The sequence below is a fragment of the Telmatherina bonti genome (genome assembly GCF_933228915.1).
Source record: "Telmatherina bonti genome assembly, chromosome: 22".
Classification (NCBI taxonomy): domain Eukaryota; kingdom Metazoa; phylum Chordata; class Actinopteri; order Atheriniformes; family Telmatherinidae; genus Telmatherina; species Telmatherina bonti.
In genome coordinates this window covers 34,951,878-34,972,780 of record NC_136631.1, presented here as the reverse complement: position 1 = coordinate 34,972,780, position 20,903 = coordinate 34,951,878, and the positions used below count along the sequence as shown (strand labels likewise).

Sequence of the window (20,903 nt, the reverse complement as noted above, 5' to 3'; positions counted from 1 at the left end):
TAACTCCAATTCTATGGTGATGTGGGAAAGCAGGAAGTATCCTGATAACTGAACACAGCAGGAAATAATTAACAAACTTAAGAGTGAAAACAAAATATTTTATGTATGTCCAATAAAGAAAATGTAGCCATTTTCATGTGATTTAATGCTCTTTTTTTCAAATCGATGTTTTTAGATCAGCGTTCACATCTCCTTAATGGATTCAGAGAAGGAGTTTTCCATCAAAGCCAACCCTAAAGGGAGTCAGCTGCTTGAACAGGCCTGTACGCCTGCGGTAAAACACACTTTTTAATGTGGATGGAAAGTTTAAGTTTCTGTGTTTCAGCTGTTTCTTTATGAATAAAAGCAATACTGGCAAAGTGAAAATTAAACGATGCTTGTAAAATGATGAGTCTTTCTGAGTTGGTCATGTGCTCTGCGTATAAAATCATCATCTGTAGAGGAAGTGTTCTGCTGTAACAAGGCCTAAACCCAAAGCCACTCAAAAACACCAAAGCAAATCAACAACAACAGCACAGGATGGTGAAAAGAAAGATGTCCTCTCTGATGGGGTTTGCTGTCTGAGCCTCGCTTCTGGAAGGAGGACAGCTCTGCCATGAAGTCCCAAGGTTTTACAGCTGTTGCTCCAGCTGTTGGATGATGTTGTACCTGTGCAGCATGAGCCTGCTACAGCTGATGCAAGGTTTGTTTGTGAAGATGTTTTTCTTTCTAGGTCACCAGCTCCATCGGCCTGCGTGAGGTTTGGTTCTTTGGACTGCAGTTTGTCAGCACCAAGGGATCCATAAAGTGGTTGAAACTTAAGAAGAAGGCGGGTTTGTCTTATTTGTTTCTGTAGCCTGACAAGCATTTCCATTCTAAAGTTAAGCAGCGTCTTTGTTTTGATTGTTTGATTGAAAAGTTTATTTGAACATAATGAAATCTAAAAAAAAAAAGACAAAAAAAACCCAAACCAAACAAAACATAGAAATAAAAGATGACAAAAGGTTCAAAAGGAGTGGGTAGAAGCATAAGCTTATATGTAATCTCTATGAGCTGCGAGAGGATGAACCAATCACACCAGTGCAGTACAATTTGCATAAATCAAATAGTTTCAACCATATTGGTTATTACATTGAAATGGCTACGATTGCTGATGCATAGGGAATAAATAAATTGCCAAGTCATGTTCTTGTCAGAGTTGAGGAGGTGAGGGCCCAAATGCAGGAACAGGAGCCAGGAATGCTGAATGAAGAAGTTTTAATGAAGTAACTCAGAACTGAACTGAAGCACGAGCAAAACACAATGAACCAGCAAACAGAACTGAAACTGAGGGCTATAAATACTGAGGAACAAAACAAGACACAACTAACAAGACTAGGTAAAAACTATGAACAGGATAAAAGGCTACTCAGAAAACAAGGCAAGGGAACTGAAGAAGAAAAACTACAAAATAAAAGGAAACTAGAACTAAAGACACAACACCAAACACATCCTGAAACGTCATATCATGACAATCCTTGTTTCAGGATTTAAATATATATTCTTTATTAAATTCTGTGCTTTCATAATCATTGCAGATTTTATCTCAGAGTGTGAAGACAGAGACGCCCCTTCGCTTCAAGTTGAGGGTCAGGTTTTATCCTAAGGACAGTGTGAAGGAGCTGATCCTGAACAGCACCAGGAAGCTTGTCTTCTTGCAGGTGGAGGAGGACATTGTGTCAAAGAATATCTACTGTCCTCCGGAGACAGCCGACCTGCTGGCCTCATTTGCCAACCAGGCAAAGTGTGGAGAGTATGACATGTTGACATTTAAGGATGTGTCTTAATTGAAGGAGTCATTTAATGAGATTTAATGACTTCACATGCAGCCAGGATGACAGATTTGTGGCTGATACACACTCAAAAATAGAGGTACCAGCTTGTACCTAAAAAGGTACAAATGCTTGTCGCTGGGGGTGTACTCTTTTGAGAGACATTTCTGTACCCTTCAGTTCTGGTCTATTTTTGTACCTTATCAAGTTCAACTTCACCTTATCAAGTTATGTTTTTTTATGTTTCCACAGCATTAGGCCTGGTCCATTCAACTTAGCAATATGATCTTATCTTTAATCTAGAAATAATCTTCAAAAACTCAAAATACTGACCAGCCGTACACTTAGTTTGCAGCATCTGACCTTCATTGTCTGGTGTAGTAAATGACTGTTCAGTAGTTCTACTGTCATCACTCAACTCTGCTCCAGTTTGTAACATTACAGCCATTAACATTTTTCAATGCTGCAGGTACCCTTATGGTCAAAATGGTACAAATTTGTACTTTATGTCACTTTGAACCCTTTTTCGTACTCTGAAGGTGCTTCTGGTCTCTTAAAGACCAGTATTGTACTTTTGAGAGAACATTTCTTTAAAATGTACCTATAGGTACAGAAATGTCCTTATCTTGGACCTCCATTTTTGAGAGTGTATGGCTTGAATTTTTTCACAGAAACCAAATTAGTCTTTATTTTATTATTTAAATGGAAACAAATTATAGATTCATTGCATCAAATGTAGCTAAAACCCATTGGATGGAGATGTTTTAATGATAACACATAATTGACTTAGACTTCTTTAAATTTAGGGAATCTGTTAACTCCTTGAACACTAATAGATTATTTATATTACTCATTTATAGTTTTTAATAACTGAAACTATAAAGGCTGAACTTTAGTCAGATGCTAGACTGAGTTTCTTTTGTTTTGTTTTGTTTGATAAATTTGGGGTCAAATTCAAACTGTTTAAGCTCTTGTTCCTGAGATAAATCACCAATAGTTGAAATATTCTACATTTGTAGAGTTAACTGTGTCACTGTGACAGGGAAGGGGCCATGATGGAGTATCTGAGGATCGCTGAGGAGCTGGAGATGTACAGTGTCAGCTACTTTGATATGAACAACCAAACAGGCGCAGAGATGTGTCTGGGAGTTAGCATGCAGGGGCTGAGCATCTACACAAAGGAAAACAAGTACGTCTAGTTGAGTTCATTCCCTGCAACTCTTTATATTTTCTTTTTTTTTTTTAATTGAAGAACAATCAGCTGATGATCTGTCACCTCTCTATTTTCTGCGGTCTGAAAAGCTTTTTATTCAGATTCTCTTCATACTACTGCGTGAATATTATATGTTTGAACTTTTCCAGATTGACACCAACCAATAAATTTCCCTGGAATGACATCAGTAACCTTACTTACAACAGAAAGAAATTTATCATCAGGTTCACAGACGAGAAAGCTCCTGTAAGTGTTCTATAAATTTTCATTAGTTTGGCTGCACTGTGATGGACTGGCGGCCTGTGCAAGGTCTACCCTGCCTCCCACGTGATCATTACTGAGATAGGCACCAGCTTCCCTGAATTGGACCAAGCATTATAGAAAATGAATGAATGAATGAATGAATGATTTTGGCTGCATAGATGTGAGTGAAGACTCATAATAGTAGCAGAAATGTATTTCAGGTCAACAGAAACATGGCATTTAAGTTTTGTCAACAAAATTTTTGTTAAAAATGAATAAAAACTTTTTTCTTGTTTTAATTAGTGGCTTAATCCTGTTAAATAAACCATTAAATAAACATGTTTTAAGAAAAATGTAGCTTAAAGAACTTTACATTTTTATTTTTGTGTCATTTCAAGGACATCATCCTCAACTCCGCTCAAGAACATATCAACAAAGGCATCATGCAGCTGTGCATGGGCTACCACACTCTGCACCAGCGCCACAAGATGCCCGACAGCGTCCAGGCTCAGCAGCTAAAGGCTCAGGCCAGGCAGTAGAAATGTAGAAACAGGCAAATAAAAAGTTAAGATTGTGAGCTGGAATATTAAAGTGGATTATGATTATGTTACATGATCTGTTTGGTTTTTTTGCTTGTTTTGTTTTCTTCACTTGAACAGAAGTCTGATTAAAGTATGTAACTCATTCACAGGAAAGGGGAATAAATGAATCATACTTTTTTTTCTTAAACCTACTGGTTTAAATGGTCACAGTTGGGCAGCAGAGTGGTGTAGTGGGGAGATTTAAACAGTGGCCTTTCCATCTGGAGTTTGCACGATGTCCTCATGGATGCATGGGTCTCTGAGTGCTCAGGCTTCCTCTCACCCACATGACATTCATGTTAGGTCTATTTCTAAGGTTGATTTTGGATAAAAACATCTGCCGAGTGTCTGAAGAATGCAGAATAGAATGAAGCTGTGAGACATTTTTTTTCCAGATAAATGGAAGAAGTGTAACTACTGAACTTCTGATGCTTCTCTCCAAACTGAGATTTCCATTGTTTGTTTGTTTTGCCGCCTGTTTTTGAAATCCCACTTTGCCACCTCTGTAAGTTTCAGATTGGACGACTTGTGGTGAGTTTTCCCCACCACCAGATGATCCATGTCTGCCACATTGTTTTCCATATTGAAGCACACTTCCGTGAAAAAACAAACCATGCAGACGATGGAAGAGAAAAACACATAGCATGTGAAGTGCAACAAAACTGAATATGTTATTTAACAAGAACGGGATGCTCTCACATGCACACACAGATATGTATTAAAACAGAATGAAATAAAAGTTGAACACGAAACTGAATGAAACATTATGCACGTTATTGTATTTAGGATTTCTGAAGTGGCTGTAAAGCTGTCTGGTAAAAGGTTTTAGAGCTGAATAGCATCTCACAGATGGAAGTAATGCAGATGGGTCATGGAAAAACTGGGAATAAAGACTAGCTCAAACCTGGAAAATGGTCTTTGATTGTTTTGCAGGTTCTGCTGTTGCTGTGTAAGCAGAAGAGTTGATGATTCACGTAACATCATCACTGGCACTTTTTCTGTTCATGGGTTTAAGTCTTCCATCCTAGTAGGGATGCATTGGTACCAGTACCAGTATGAGGTATTGGTCTGAAATTAGTGTGTGTGTGTGTGTGTGTGTGTGTACTTTACAGATGCAGAAATCAGTGTGAGAAAAAGATTACATTGTTAGTCCATTGAGATTCATCTGTGCAACAAACACTTTAACGTATGAAGAGCTAAATTATTTCTCGTGCCGATTTAAAATGACGAACTTTGCATTACCTCAGTGAGAGAAGCTGATTTTGTTACAGTACTGATGGTGGTACCAAATCCACCAAAGCCCACTTTTTCCTCCTGAATAATTAAGTGTTATGATGTGATGGTTTGTGTTTTTTCCTTGGTTCTGGTTTCCTGTTTTATTTTGTACTTTTTCCTGTTTGGTTCCCTTGTTTGTTGTTTAGCTTTATTGATTTCCTGTTCATAGAGTTCACCTGGTCTTGTTTCAGTTCATTCCGTTCACCTGTTTCTTGTTTGGTTCCCCCGTGTATTTATACCCCTCAGTTTCATTCCTTGGTTGCTGGATCATTTTGTTGCACTGGTTGGTTTGTTGTTGTCCCGGGAGATCCTTCGTTAAAATAAATCAACTAAAATCTGCATCCCGTTTCCCTGATCTCTGCATTTGGGTCCGCACCTTCACCTTCCCCACCACCACCCCATAACATTAAGACAGTTTTATAAGATTTATATTTGGAGGATGGCTGCAGGATGATATGTGATATGTCACACAGTTAAACCCAGTTGTTGCATCTGACATTCTGGTCCTCACTTCTTACCAGTGAACTGTAATGGGATTCATTAATCCTCATATTGGTACTCGGTGTCGGTAAGTATTCAGATGTAAGCACTTGAACTTGGACTCAGTTTAAAAATAAATGTGCTCTTGGTGCATCCTTATTCTAGGGTTGTCATTTTCAGTTTAGCCTTTTTCCCCCTTGTGTATTCCGCTTGTTTACCTTCCTGTTCTACAGATCACCTGGTTTAATTAACAAATGTACTTCACCTGCTTCTTGTTAACGTCTCTGTATATCAGGAGTGTAAATCGCTAGTTTTATGATGATATATTGTAATATCGATTTAGTGCATAGTGATTGGATGTTTGCTGATGTGCCAAATTCAGCCACAATCTGATTTCAGATCAATTTGATTCAGGATCTACTGACATCACTGTGGCTGTTGCAGTCACTTCTAGTCACATCACAATCACAAAATGCAACTAAAACATCATGTAACATTTTATTCCTGATTTCAGGTATTCAAACTGATCTTGTACCAAAGGCAGAGTAGTAAAAATAGTTCCAGATGGTCCAAAAAGGCATGTAAATTTAAGCTTTGATTTCATGCACTATGTACATGTATTGTTAAAAATACAAAATTCAGAGTGGTATAACGTGTGGCAATGTGGCTAATATCTCGTTGTTTCTGGTGAGTAACATGCAATAGTCAGAAAAGTTGCTGATTAGGTTTCTGTTCATACTTTTTGGCTGTATCTACTGTGTGTGTTTACATGCAACGCTGTCACAAACAGCATCACATCATATTGAAATGGATGTAACTGCAACCAGTGATTCAGCCGCTCTGTCAATGTTTAGACCTATCCAGGGTGTACCCCGCCTCTAGCAGCTAGGATCGGCTTCAACACATGAACAAAAAGTTCATACTTAATGGATCACAATCAACTAATTTCTTTTTAACTTTTTAAGTTAAATTGTCCATAAAATCAGTAAGTTTCCTTCTCAGAGAAAAAATGAGCAAGCTTTTTGCTCTTGCTTTATTGAAATCTCTCTATGACATCCCATGACTCACTGATGTCACTTCCAAACAGGCAAACATAAACAGCACATCCGGGCCTGTGTAGACTGATCAAAGGTCGCAGCGGTTCAGGTGCTGAGGCAGGTGACTGTCTTTGGGTGGAGCTGAACGTTTCGCCCTGCTTGTGGCCACACTTGAGGTAAACTTGTCAGTTTTGTGTGATAGTGAGCAAATCAATCCACCCACATCACCGTGGGCGATCTTCTGCCCAGTTCAAAGGACACAAGTCCTGTCCTTGAGCCTGCCGGCGAGAGCGGAGCTGAAATCTTTATCAGGTGGAGCTTCTGCTGGGAGTCGGCCACTGCAGCCTCAGTCAACCTGAGAAACACTTTCTTCTGCTGGAGCTTGTCCACCGACCACCGCCAAGATGCCTAAAATGGTAGGATTCCTGCTGTTTAAAGCATCTTGTCCTGTGTGCTACTTTAAGACATTTAAATGTCACTCATTTACATCCTGATGGTTTTAATCTCTTGCCAAGTGTCCTTTCCAAGAGGTAAAGATTCTTGGCATTTACTCATTAACTAGCAGTAGAGTTTGACCCATGATGTGCTCATTCCTGACTAAGAAATATTCCTGAAGTACTACTGAAGTGTCGAAAAGAGCACGAAGAAAAGAAAAGGCTGTATTCCTTGTTAGTCATGCAGAAAATGATAATTATCGTGGCGTTTCTCTTCAGTAACTTCAGTGATTTTTAAATGTCAAGAAAAAACTCGTGACTGTGGTTTAACTGCTTTACTTTGCCTCTTTGATTTCCTAAACACCACTGTGGTGATGGATTCATTCATCCATCAAAAATAAGGGAGTTTGCTGTAAATACTTATTGTCCTCAGGCCAGGCGGTGCAAAAAATGGGCCTACAAGTTGCAACAGCACCTCTCTGCTGTTATATTGCTCGTGCTTTGCAAGAAGCCCTCATTAGTTTATTTTTTTTAAGGTTAAACATGTAAAAGTCCAGGTAATGGCTAATCAAAGAGCCCTGCAGAGGTCAGTGGATCGACATACTAGTTGTTTGTTATGGGTTTTGTATACGTAGTAATGACATCCACAGTGAATATTTCGATAGAAAGTCAGGTTGTGGATGTCAGGTGGGGAAGAAGTTATCGCAGACATGTTGCTATGTAAGGTCGAATCAGTTAAGAAACTTGCTGGTGGTTCAATAAATGGATGTTCCATTTGCTGCTGCCCAAGTTTTAGGAGGTTTATCTTTACAGCTCCAGGGGTGTGCTCTGGTATAACTTCATAAAACAGTTGTGTAACTGCAACAGGCCCGGTGTGGCCTGTAGACGGGGTAAATTTAATGGTCACAGGAATATATTGAAAGGAACAGATGTGTTATGTGTAGCTCTTGTCAATAAACCTGTGTAGGTATCATCGCTGTTAGTTTCAAATGGTCACGTTCATAAAGCAGGTATAATATAATGGTTTCACCTTCAGGCAATTTAGCAGAAAGCAAGTATTTTGATATTTTAATCTGCTAATGTGCAATCTCATGGCCCTTACAGGGGTAGTCCAAAGTCTATTGAGATAGTGAGCAATTACAGTTTATGAATAATCCACTTCACAGCTCCACATTTAAGTCCTCCTTCGCCTTTATCGCTGTACTATTTTGGTTTTCTTTCAGTAGGATTTGCTGATCATAATGAAATCAGGACTAGATAACGAGATTGAACCTGGATATTTCTGATTTCCAAAGAAAGCAGAGATAAACAGACTAACATCATGTGAATAAAAACACTTTTTGTGTGTGTGTGTGTGTGTGTGTGTGTGCGTGTGTGTGTGTGCGTGTGTGTGTGTGTGTGTGTGTGTGTGTGTGTGTGTGTGTGTGTGCGTGTGTGTGTCTTTTCTTGCTGCAGATCAGTGTTCAGATAACCTCAATGAATGCAGAGTTGGAGTTTTCCATCAAACCCAACACAACAGGAAGCCAGCTCTTTGAACAGGTCTGTATGTTAATGTTCACAAAGCACATGCTGTTTAATGACAAGCAGAGGGGATTTAGGGAGGACAAAGTTTCACTGTTGTGTTTCAGCTCTTCATTACAAGTTAAAGTTCATTATTCATGTCATTATTCATGACATTATTACTACTGAAATAAGTAAAAGCCAAAACAAGTTAAATTGTGGAACTAGTGTGATTCAGATTCTTTCAAATTTTTGTCATAATTTAAACATTTTCATGCTTTCATCTCAGAAAAGGGAAAATGTTAAAATGTGAAGTGATAACTCTTCTCCAGATCTAATCTGGTACTGTTCTTACTGGTTTTTGCAATCGAGTGAAAACTGAACTTGTTAAATCCTGTGGAAATTAAATGTATATTTCGGTGTTTACTAAAAGCTCAGCGATCTACACTATAAACAGGAAAATGAAAAAATGAATAGTAAAGCTAGAATAAAATATATATCTCATCCCTTTACTTTTATATGGGATCTTTTGTTTTATTTTGGCTTTCCAATAGTTACTGAAATTTATTTGTTATAATAATAATAATAATAATAATAATAATAATAATTGTTCATTTCAGATTTTTTTGTATAGCGCCACTTCACAACAATGTTGTCTCAGGGCACCTTATAGACACATCAATTCAGGCCAATTCTAGCAAATAGAAACCAACTGATTGCATCAAATCTCGATTTTGATCCAATCCACTATCCTGAGTATGCATGAGGCGACAGTGGGAAGGAAAAACTCTCTTTTAACAGGAAGACAAAACTTCCAGCAGAACCTAGCTCAGGGATGGCAGCCATCTGCCTCGACTGGTTGGGTTGATCTGTTGATCTGTCTTAGTCAGAAGAGACAGATCAACATGTACAACAGCTTTTATTCAGGAAGACCTGCAGAAAAAGGAGAAATATGCTGTAATTAACCTGGGTTTTGTAGCTCTCAAACTTTCACTTTAAGCTCTGGGCCAACATTACACATTTATATATAAACTCTATTACAGCATTAATGATTTCAAGATTGTTTTCACAAACTTGGATTTTACTGTTCAACCAATCGCTGTTGTACTGTAATCGTGTCACCCTGCATTGTAAAAATGCAGGAAAAACTGTGAAATAGTATGATTAAGAAGTTTTTACAGTGGAAAAGGAAGCTAAAGGGTAAACTGTAATACAGAAAGGTGACAATCTGTAAGTGGAAATGGACAACTCTGTCTTTAAAGGGGTCCTGCTTCACATCTGGGCATCTCTACCAGATGTTTATCAAGGACGTCATCACCACGCTGCTTTTCTCTCTTTGCCTTTAGGTGGCCAAAACCATGGGCCTGCGTGAGATTTGGTATTTTGGCCTGCAGTTTATGGACATCAGTGGATCCATCACATGGCTGAACACGACTAAGAAGGCAGGTTTATAGTTTAGTTCATGAGAGGCTTTCTGCTTTTTGTCTTTTGTTGCTGTAAAAACTTTAGAAATGATTTGGAGTTCTAGCTCTTTTAAGGTCCATTGCCGCTTGGCTCTTCTAAATCTGGAGTTGCAGCAAAGTTGGATGTTTTTATTGTATCTTGTGACTGTTTTTACATATTAACAGGTAATTGTAACACTCAGGATGAGTGAATTCATAATTTAATGAGTATCTAAATTGAAATATTTTTGTTTTCTAAATGTTTTGAGCCAATCTACAACCCAAGAAAAGCTCAGTTCACTTGGAAGTGGTGCATGTATGGTAGAGCTCTCTTTTTTTTCTTGCATCTTTATCCTTTTTGTTGCATCTATCCCCCTTTAGGTGAAGTGTAGAGATACTTCTTTTTTTTTTTTTTAACACCCAACCATCCTTCCTCATGTCATCTTTTCTTCATTTATAAGGCGGTGCCGGTAAAACAGGCTGCGGGGCCATAGATGTTAAATGTCTGTATGTCAAACCTTGGACGAGCTGGCCTGAACCTTGAATTTCCCCTCGGGGATGAATAAAGTATCTTTGATTTGATTTGAGGCAGGTTTACAAATCCATCTGTGTTTTATTGATCTGTGTAGGTCATGTCCCAGGATGTGAAAAGAGAAGTTCCCCTGCGGTTCAAGCTGAGGGTGAAGTTTTACCCTGAGGACGTGGTCGAGGAGCTGATCCAGGACGTCACCAGGAAGCTGTTCTTCCTGCAGGTGAAGGAGGACATTCTGTCAGATGAAATCTACTGTCCTCCAGAGACGGGCGTCCTGCTGGCCTCCTACGCTGTCCAGGCCAAGTTTGGAGAGTACGATAAGTCAGTGCACCTTCCGGGTTACCTGTCCTCTGAGCGTCTGCTCTCCAAAAGGTGAGCTGAACTTTAGAAACTGTGTCAAACAGGAACTTTGTAAAAACACACACCTGTGTCATAGTCTTAGTTTTTTGCATTTTCACAGACCAAAACACATTTTTATGTGAGACCACATCACTTGTTCATTCCTGCTGGGAACAGATTTCTTTTGTCAGTTATTCCACCTACTTCCAGCATCTACGATGTGTGATGGGTCTTCATTTAAAAAACGGTCTTCCCAACATAAACAGCACAAGAGCAAAAAGACCGTTGAAGACCTATTTTCACCATTTTTCACCACCCAAATGAATGGTTCACAAAATAAAATTTATTTAATTATTTGTGTCCCTGAAGTCTGAAAAGAGACAATATCATTTAATTTACATTTGCATCTGGAAACTATTTGGTGAATAATTCTTATTTAATTGATAATATAATCTAAACACATAAATGTTTCTTATCATGTCAGCTGTAATAGAGATATTAAACTATACTGAGGTCATATAAAGGGGATGAAAACCAGCCAGATTCCTGGTGAATTCCTGGTTATTTCAGCTTTTTGGTTGGAGCTATTTTAAGATTTATACAATCTACTTTTGTTGATTCATGTTGTTCAAAGTAAAAAAAAAACTATTAATAAACATTTAATTCACCATGCGCACAATAATATCTGCAGGTGTCAATTATATCCCCTATTATTAACATTTATCTGTCAATTGGTATTTATCCAAACTGGTAATGATCAGTGACTGAGGAAAGACTGTGTTTGAAGTGCCGTGTAAAATGTATGTACATTATATGATTATTTATAAATCTAAAAATAAAAAAACAATATTTTTTCCACAATAGAACAAAAATAGTCAAATGTTGACCATGTGTCAAACAAGCGGAATGATCATTTTTCATCTGGAGGATGTGGCAGTCAAGATTACCTAACAAAATTTGACAAAATTTTAATTTTATTTTTTAAAAAAAACAAAAAAATTTTTTTCAGTTTTTGCTTCAGTCCATTAAAATCAGCTTTTGTCCGAGTTTCTGAATCATATTCACATGTGGCTTCTTCTTCTTTGCACGATAGAGCGGAAATCTGTGGATCACACACAGTGATGTCCGTGGCAGAGTTAGGGCTCCTTTACACAGCAAACATTCAACAATGATTATCTACAGTGTCCCTTCCCTGAATCTTTTGATCCTAATATTTCCTATAGATGATGCTTTTACAAATTTACGTTACAGGAAAACATTCTGATGTTGCTCCAGTTTGAAGATGTGCTACTTTGCAGATTGTTGAATCTCTGTCCTTTACTTAGGAGAGTCTCTACATTTCTATGGTGCTCTTCTGTTGTGTACTGGCATGATTGCAATTAATCCATCTTGCTCCAACATGTTCGTCCAGCCTTTTGTTTCACATACCAGCTTATGTTAGGTATGTTGCCACCATCAGATCCGAGAAATTATATATATATTTTTTTACAACATTTCATGTTGTAAACAGTAAACAGACCAATATGGTTGGAATTACAAACATTTTATTAAGTCCTTGTGCTTCAGGCCTTTTAAAGTCATCAGTTTGTGTTTTATAGCATTAATTTAATCCATTTACACTTGATTTGAGTTTCTTGGTGTATTAATATAATTGTCAACTTCCTCATTTTGTAGATTTATTCAATAATTACCACAAATTATCCCTCTGCTTGGCCTTCAGTCTTTCACCAGTTCTGAGTTTTTGCCTTTTTTTTAAGGTAGCTACAAGCATTATTTTTTTTTATTAATTATTGAACCTCTTTGACTACTTATTCTGTGAATGGAAAAAAAAAAAATCTTACTTTATCTCAACAACATATAATCAACAAACTGTTCCATCAGCTCAGAAATGTTTTCCAAAAGGTTGCCAACATTTTGTGCTCCACAGTCTCTGCAGCACTTTCTGTAGTCTGGTGTAATGAAATACCTTAGATGAGCTTGTATTTTTTATGAAATAGGTAAATGTCTCACATGTAAACCATCTTCTGCTATAGCAGACTGTTACGTAAATATATTTGCCTTGTTTCATCAAAGTTTGCACACCTTGGTCAAATGACGACGTTTTCTTCAAATTCTTTGGAAAAAGGGGCGGAACACGTACGAACGTGCATGATGTTGGAATGACTGTCAAACTAATTAAGTATCATGCCTGAAATAAATCAAAATAATTAAGTGATACCAACTTGAAATATAGAGCTTGTTTAAAACACTTAGAAAATTAGAATTGAATAAACGTTTGAAGCTTGTTTGAGTAAATGTAACTTATTTTCTTTATCAAGCCTTGACTGTTTGGTCTTACAGTGTCAGAAAAATGTATTTAAATCTGGGATCCATCCAGTTAAATTACTCCCTGAAGTTGCATGTCAGGCTTTCACCAGTCACATTTGGCAACTGATATAGAAAAGAAAAGAAAGGCATAGCAGTGCAACATGTGTTGGATGCAGCTCTGTATGTGTACACAGACTGTTGACGTTTTCAGCAGCGTGTCTTACTGACAGCTTGTCTCTCATTTCAGAGTACTGGATCAATACAATCTGTCAAAGCAGGAATGGGAGGAGAAAATCCAGGTCTGGCACGAGGAGCATAGGTCGATGCTGCGGTAAGAGAAGGATGATCGATACTCTCTTGTAAATATACGTGATGTAAATGTTCCCACAAAGAAAAGTCAGAAAATGATGAAATATTACAGAATCTACTCTTTATGTTTGTATATTTTTATTTCTTACTATGACTAAATGTAAATCTGAATCACAGGATGGAGGTGATTATAACGACTATAAAATTATGCCTGAAACTTCAGAACTGGATGTTTAACACTAGCAGGTTTACGATTGAAAGTATGGAAATGAAGTAAAATGGAGGAATGATTGTTTGAAACTTTGAACCAGAGTTTTATGAGATTTGAGGTTAAATCCAAAACTGAAGTTAGATGGATCGTGTTTATTAATCTGGTTCTAATCTGTGGTTTTGGAAGCCAGCATTGGAGTCTGCTTTGCTTTTTTCTAACATAATAGAGTAAAAGATGAGTAAAAATAATGAAGTATGTTGATGTGAACAGAGACGAGGCCATGATGGAGTACCTGAAGATTGCTCAGGACCTGGAAATGTATGGCATCAACTACTTTGAGATCAAGAATATGAAAAGCACAGAGCTGTGGCTGGGAGTCGATGCTCTGGGTCTCAACATCTACGCAAAGGAGGACAAGTAGGTCATTTGATTGGTTTTCAGGCATCTGTCACAAGAATCTCTGTATATTATTGTCATATTGTTAATCCTTTAGGTTGTTTATCACACGTTTCCTTCTTGGTATTTCACGTTTAGAAGTTAGCATTTTGTTTTTGGCATATTTGTAGTTATCAGACCTTATAACATGCAGTTTTTGTCTAAACAAGCAGTCACATTTCAGACACATACCACGACAGCTCTTCATTTGAGCTGATCCAAGTTTTGGCACATTGATGCTAATTGCAATGCAAGCCAAAATTTCTGCATTTCTATGCACTTAGAAGTCTTTTTCTGTCCCTGATGTCTCATGTGTGCACTCAGCTGCTCTTTTTTTTTATTTTATTTTATTTTTTTTATTTATAAACTCTTCCAGGCTGACACCAAAGATTGGATTTCCCTGGAGTGAAATTAAAAACATAGCTTACAATGACAAGAAATTTGTCATTAAGGCGATAGACAAAAAAGCTCCTGTAAGTATTTCATACGTGAGTTGTTTTGTTGTTGTTTTTGTAATTAATCCCTGCAAGTTTAATTAATGACAGCGAAGCAAACATGTAATACCACCAAGCCACACCAAGCCTTGTTGAATTTATTTTCTCTCCAAGGACTTCATATTCATCGCTTCACGACTTCGTGTAAACAAACGCATCATGCAGCTGTGCAAAGGCAACCATGAAATGTACAGCCGCCGCCGCAAGCCAGACAGCATCGAGGTTCAGCAGATGAAGGCTCAGGCGAAAGAGATGAGGCTGCAGAAGAAGATGGAGAGGTAGGTGAAGCAAAGAACCCCCAGCTGAATCCTGAGATGAAAGTGGGTTTATCCTGAGTTTGTGTGCGTGTGTCCTGCAGGGATCAACTGGAACGGGAGAAGACGAAGAGGGAGAACATAGAGAAGGAGAAGGAAGAGATGGAGAGAGAGAAGCGGGAACTGATGAGGAAACTCTATGAGTTTGAAGAGACAACCAAGAGAGCAGAGAGAGGTGAGAGAGTCGGTTTTAAGCTGCTTCGCAACAAAGATCATTAGTTACACACATGTGAACAAGAAAGTAAGCACTATTATCTGTTCTACGGTTTTATGGATTATGATTGAATATTAAGGAACTCACCAGGTAAATTCAACTTCAGATGAGGAGCGATGTTACGCAACAACTATTAAGCCAAAACAGAAGCAGTGGGTGGAAAAATTGCACGATTATCTGATCTTCAGTCGTGTTAGCACCTTTATAAAAGCTGTTTATGAAGGTGTGATGGAACAGAGAAACATGGACAACCTGCAGGATTTTGGGCCTTAAAGGTGGAGTAAAAGTTCCTTTATAACGAAGTGAGAGACATTGTAGGAGAATGCAACGCATTGAACCATCAGCTAGAATGTTTTTTTCCGCACATATGCACTCAAAGCACCTGAAAACTGTACAAAAAAGGTCGTTATTTCCATATAGTTTACACAATTACATTACTTTCAATCAGTCAGAAGCTATGAAAGCCAAAATTTCACACTTAATTAGTGATTTTACTGCCCTCTGCTGTTTATTTGTTTGACTTCAAATGTCTGGCAGTCAATTTTAGCTTGTCTTCTCTGATCCTATAAGGTTTTAATATTTGAAACATTATTAAAGTAAAGACTTTCTTAAAAAAATATGTTTTTAAATTCTATTAAATGCTTCTATTTTGTAGTCATAACTAAACCCCAGTTAGCTTCAAAAGGCTTTTTGCTATCATGTCAGACATAGAAAGGGGTTGCAAGTTTCCCGAAGTGGCTACACGAGAACATTTCTTCAGGTTCTTAAACTTTTGCTACATTCTTCGCTTATTACCTGAATAAATCCATATATTGCATCTATCAAGTGAAACAATTCGAGAAGGATGGAAGCTGATAGTCCCATAAAGAGTAGGAAGTTTCTCATCTTCTACTACCGTTCAGCGCTTAATAAATTTCCCTGTTTGCTGACATGGTCTTGCAGAGCTTCACGAGCAGCTGGAGCGGGCCAGGAGGCTGGAGGAGGAGAGGAGGAGGGTGGAGCAGGAGGCGGCCCGGCTGGAGGCTGAGAGGATGGAGGCCATAATTGCCAAGGAGGAGCTGGCCAGGCAAGCCGAGGACCAGATGAAGAACCAGGAGCAGCTGGTGAGTGTACGGTGCACATGAGAAAAAGTCATGATTAGTTGTAAGCGGGCATTTGTTGTCTTAGCTGCTGTTTTAACTCAAGAAGTCTTCAGTGTTTCAGTTGGAAAATCTGCCAAAAGTCTGTTTTTTCTGAGCTTAAACGTGATTTTATAATCCATTATTTTATTCTTACTTTGATGTTGAAGTTTAATTTGGCTTTCATGTACGCATTTTATATTAGAACTAGAAGTACTTAATACACATACTGGGAATTCCTGCAGTTTTCCCTTCCTTGGAGGTTCATCCTCATAAAATAATGAAATAATATCCAGATTGTAGAGGCTGCAGAAGTAAACACATACCTGCAGTCGGGTTTTTGTGTTGATCTTCACACTCTTTCTGTTATTCTTTAGGCTGCAGAGCTGGCTGAGTATTCTGCCAAGATCGCTCAGCTGGAGGACGCCAAGCGAGAAAAGGAGGCTGAGGCTGAGTCATGGCACAGCAAGGTGAGTTTCCAACATGCGATCAAAGGATGGACAAGCTCTGCGAAGTCACAGGGTTTAAGAAATGTCACCACAAAACATTTGCTCTCTTTTCTGTCTATATTTAGATCAGATTAAATACATTGTTTACATGTAAAAATTCAATAAAAGTGCGTTTTTTCAGAAACTAAACGTTATAATATGGATTTTAAGGGATATATGTTCTCTTTTGGGGTTAGCTGTGGTTTTACCTTCCTGCAGTCAACAGCAGTCAGAACACTCCCAGTTTAGAGAATCAGTATTTAATTCAGAGTTCAGCATTCGGCTGACCAGACTGAGACCACAGGGAAAGCCTATCTAAGTCATTTTTTCACCATCATGCTACATTTGCAACCATGTTGCTGCATGGATGTTGTATATTTAAGAAAATGTAGTCACACTGTAAATAACTGACTGTGTGATGCCAAAGTGACAGGAAGTAAAAATGCACAGCAATGCTTTTGCTTAAACTTTTATTAAATATTTTCTAAGTTGCATCTGTTTTGGATGACTGAGGTGTCTTCTACTGGTGCTCTGATCCTGACACACTGGTTTGGTCAGCCTGTCAGTCCCCCTCCTTGTCCAAAGAGCACTCTAACCATTGTCCAAGCAAGACATTAACTACTTATATGTGCTTCACACAAGGCCCCTTTTAGTGTGTTACCATTGCAAAATGCAGTACAAATATGTTGCCATGCTTCATCATTTAAAGTCTGACCTCAGAAAAAAGTGATAAGAAAAGCCAATTTTTTCTGTTCTTTATTAAACCTTTTATTAAAATGTTAAATCAAAATTATGTACATGTACTATTAGCACGATTACGATATGTCAGAATTACTATAATGCAAAAGGTATCCACCAGGGGGCAGTAGACAAGTTTCAGATTGTATCTTCATGGTTTGGAGCAAATCATAATGTGATGCAGGTTCAGGTGCTTCTTGTCAACAGCTAACTGGCATTGCGTATTTTTTCCAAGTCTCTAAAGATAGCTGCCGTTAAGCCAATACTAAATGAGAGGATTCTAGACGCCTCTATAATGAACAACTACAGACCTGCCTTTTTTATATCCAAAATAACTGAGACAGTTGTGTTCAATCAGCTTAATGACTTCTTAAATGAAAGTGGAAATCTTGATAAATTCCAGTCATGTTTTCGACCTCATCACAGCACTGAAGCGGCTCTGGTCAAAGTCTTAAATGAGACTAGGTTGAATACTGATTCTTGTCAAGTGTCAGTCCTGGTTCTACTGGATCTCAGTGCTACGTTTGATCCTGTAGATCACAGAATTCTGTTGGACAGGCTGGAAAAATGGGTTGGACTTTCTGGAGTGGTCTTTAATTGGTTCAGGTCTTATTTAGAAGACTTGAGTTATTTTGTTACAATCAGCAGCTATGAATCTGAGCGAATGGCTGCGACCTGTGGAGTACCTCAGGGTTCAGTCCTTGGACCTCTTTTCTTTAACTTCTGCTCCCTTTGGGTCAAATAATACAGAACTTTAACATCAATTTTCACAGTTATGCAGACAATCGACAACTTCAAGTGTTTTCACCAGACGACTGCAGTCCAACAGACCTACAGTGTTTGGAACAATTAAACACCTGAATGAGAGAAAATTTTTCTACAATTTAATGAAGACTGTTTGGTGGAAACTCGAGCTCTTAAAACCACCAGTCAAGTCTGTCACCTTGGAGCGTTGATAGACTCACATCTGACTTTCAGCAGCCTGATCTTGCTTTTATTTATCTTAATCTAATTCATTATGTTTTTATGATCTCTGCTATTTTTGATGTCTTTTCTTTACAACACCTGTAACGCTTTTGATGGTCTTTTATGTGAGGCTCTTTTAATTTTTTTTTTTTTTTTTTTAACATGAAATATGTTATACAAATAAACGTGCCTTGCCCAGTTCATTTTAAGGATTAAAGATCATTAAGAGACTTGAGATGTAAATCCATCAGAAACTTTCAATGAGTCTGAATCCAGCAAATCAAATGTCTCCTCCTTTCCTCTCAGGCTGTAGAAGTGGAGGAGAATCTGATGAAGACAAAGGAGGAGCTGCACAACGTGAGAAGGTCCGCAACTCCCCCTCCCGCTTCTTCGTCCTCTTCCTCCTCCTCCTCCTCAGAGAGTGATCACGAGCAGAGTGAGGAAAATTGCGCTGAGCTCCATTCGCAGGACTTTGACGACCACCGTAGGGAGGAGGAGCGACTCACCGAGGCGGAGAAGAACCTGCGCCTTCAGAAACAGCTGGAGGTGAGCTCATGCATCCAAACAGCCGAAATCTCATTAAAACCATTTTCCCCCTTAGGTTTTTAACTCCCTCATTACAGAGAAAGTGTTAAATATGCACTTAAATGCAAAGGTGTGATTCCACTTCAAAATCTTTTCACGATCATGAAAACCTGATTAAAACCAGCTTGAAGCTGATTAAATCCTGTTTGAAAACTATTCAGGAGTTTCATGACTTAAGTTTTAAAAAGGGGCTTTAACTATTTTTTTTTTTTTTTACAAACTAAAACGCACAAACAACATCTGTTTTAGTTCCTGTTTCTTTAAAGTAACTAAAACCATGTCAGATGATTGAATCCGGTCTTGCTTCCTCCACAGGATCTGAGATCAGAACTGGTACAATCTCGCGACGACAACAAGAAGACCCGCGAGGACATGATCCATGGCCAGAACCTCAGAGAAGGACGCAACAAGTACAAGACCCTCCGTCAGATCCGTCTGGGCAACACCAAGCAGAGAATTGATGAGTTTGAGGCCTTGTAAAAATGCCAGAGACCGGGAGACCTCTCCAAAACACCTCATAAAGGCTCGGTTCTGCATGCTGGGATTTAAGGAAAATGTAATTAATGCAGCCACGTGTAAAGTTAAAAAGCTAGAAATTTGTAACTTGGATAGATTTTATTTTATGGGTGGGGAGCATTGGGGTTATTTTTATTTTTCATTTTTATTATTTTATTTTATTATTCTTCTTTTATTATTCTTTAGTCCCATGGAAATGTCGTGCTGGATGGTGATTACACATCGCTCTAAAAACCAGCTGTACTGCATGAACAAACTGATAAGAGAGGCTCTGTAAGAAACATAAATGTTATTATAAAAACCTAAATTAATTCAATTTATCTTCACTGTTATCATAACAAATAAAAATCCACTAACAACAACTAATATCCCATGATGCAAATAACTTAATATTTTGGAGGTGTAAGTCTATAAAATGGGACCAAATATGAAGAAAGGGCTTCATATGTGTTTGTCACAGCTGAGGGTCAGTGTCTTATATATTTTTAATTCAAATTTGTGAAATAATAAAACTAATTAACATCAAATTTTTTATGATTATCTAATATAATCACATTAAAACAGCCCAACTGCATCACAGATAAAATAACCACACGCGACAAAATAACAATAAAACTACTAATACAATATCAGTGAAAGTAACAAGCCAAGGTACACCGCATATATCAGCTGGTGTTGAAGGTCTGGACCTAAAGCCTGAGAGGACCAGACAGACAGAAGAAGGCTTGTCCATGGTCTGGGTGCTGCCAGCAGGAGCAGGTCAGCTGACCTCAGGGCTCTAGGTGGAATATAACAGCCTACTAAAATAAGATGGGCCAAATGAGTTTAAACCCTTAAAAAGAATCAACAAAACCTTAAATTTCATCCAAAAGCCAACAGGAAGTCAATGAAAGGTGACCAATACAAGGCAAGGCAAGTTTATTTGCATAGCACCTTTCATGTGACAATTCAAAGTGCATTACATAAAACATTAAAAGCATTACAGGAAAAAAAAACATAAAAGAAAATACAGATAACAAAATCATAATAAAATCATGAATTATATTAAAATAATTACTAGCAGGATTAAGTTAAAGTTACTGTGCAGATCAGCGGTGATGTGTTTGTCTTTTTCTTCATATCAGTAGGCACGTTGCAGTGTTTTGAATGCTCTGTAAGCGTTGCAAGGAGTCCTGGTCCAACCCGACATCCAGAAAATTATAGCAATCCAACAGAGACGCCATGAATGCGCAGATTGCTCTTTTTGTCAAAGTGGCTGTGAGGAAGGTGAAGGTGTGAACCCAAATGCAGAGATGAGCAACCAGGGATGCAGGTTTAGGAGGGATTTATTCCAACCAAAGGA

General features: G+C 38.2%; 1 protein-coding gene across 1 annotated transcript; it reads left to right on the top strand.

The window, feature by feature from the left end:
• Nucleotides 1-7,023: 7,023 nt before the first annotated feature.
• Nucleotides 7,024-19,525, top strand: ezra (ezrin a; the record flags this gene model as incomplete). The annotated part of the gene is made up of 13 exons (XM_079261694.1): nt 7,024-7,035; nt 8,509-8,592; nt 9,900-9,995; nt 10,625-10,899; nt 13,421-13,504; nt 13,964-14,110; nt 14,505-14,601; nt 14,737-14,900; nt 14,981-15,111; nt 16,093-16,253; nt 16,646-16,738; nt 18,767-19,006; nt 19,361-19,525. The coding sequence occupies 13 exons, from the start codon at nt 7,024-7,026 to the stop codon at nt 19,523-19,525; spliced, it is 1,749 nt and encodes a 582-aa protein (XP_079117820.1).
• Nucleotides 19,526-20,903: the final 1,378 nt, after the last annotated feature.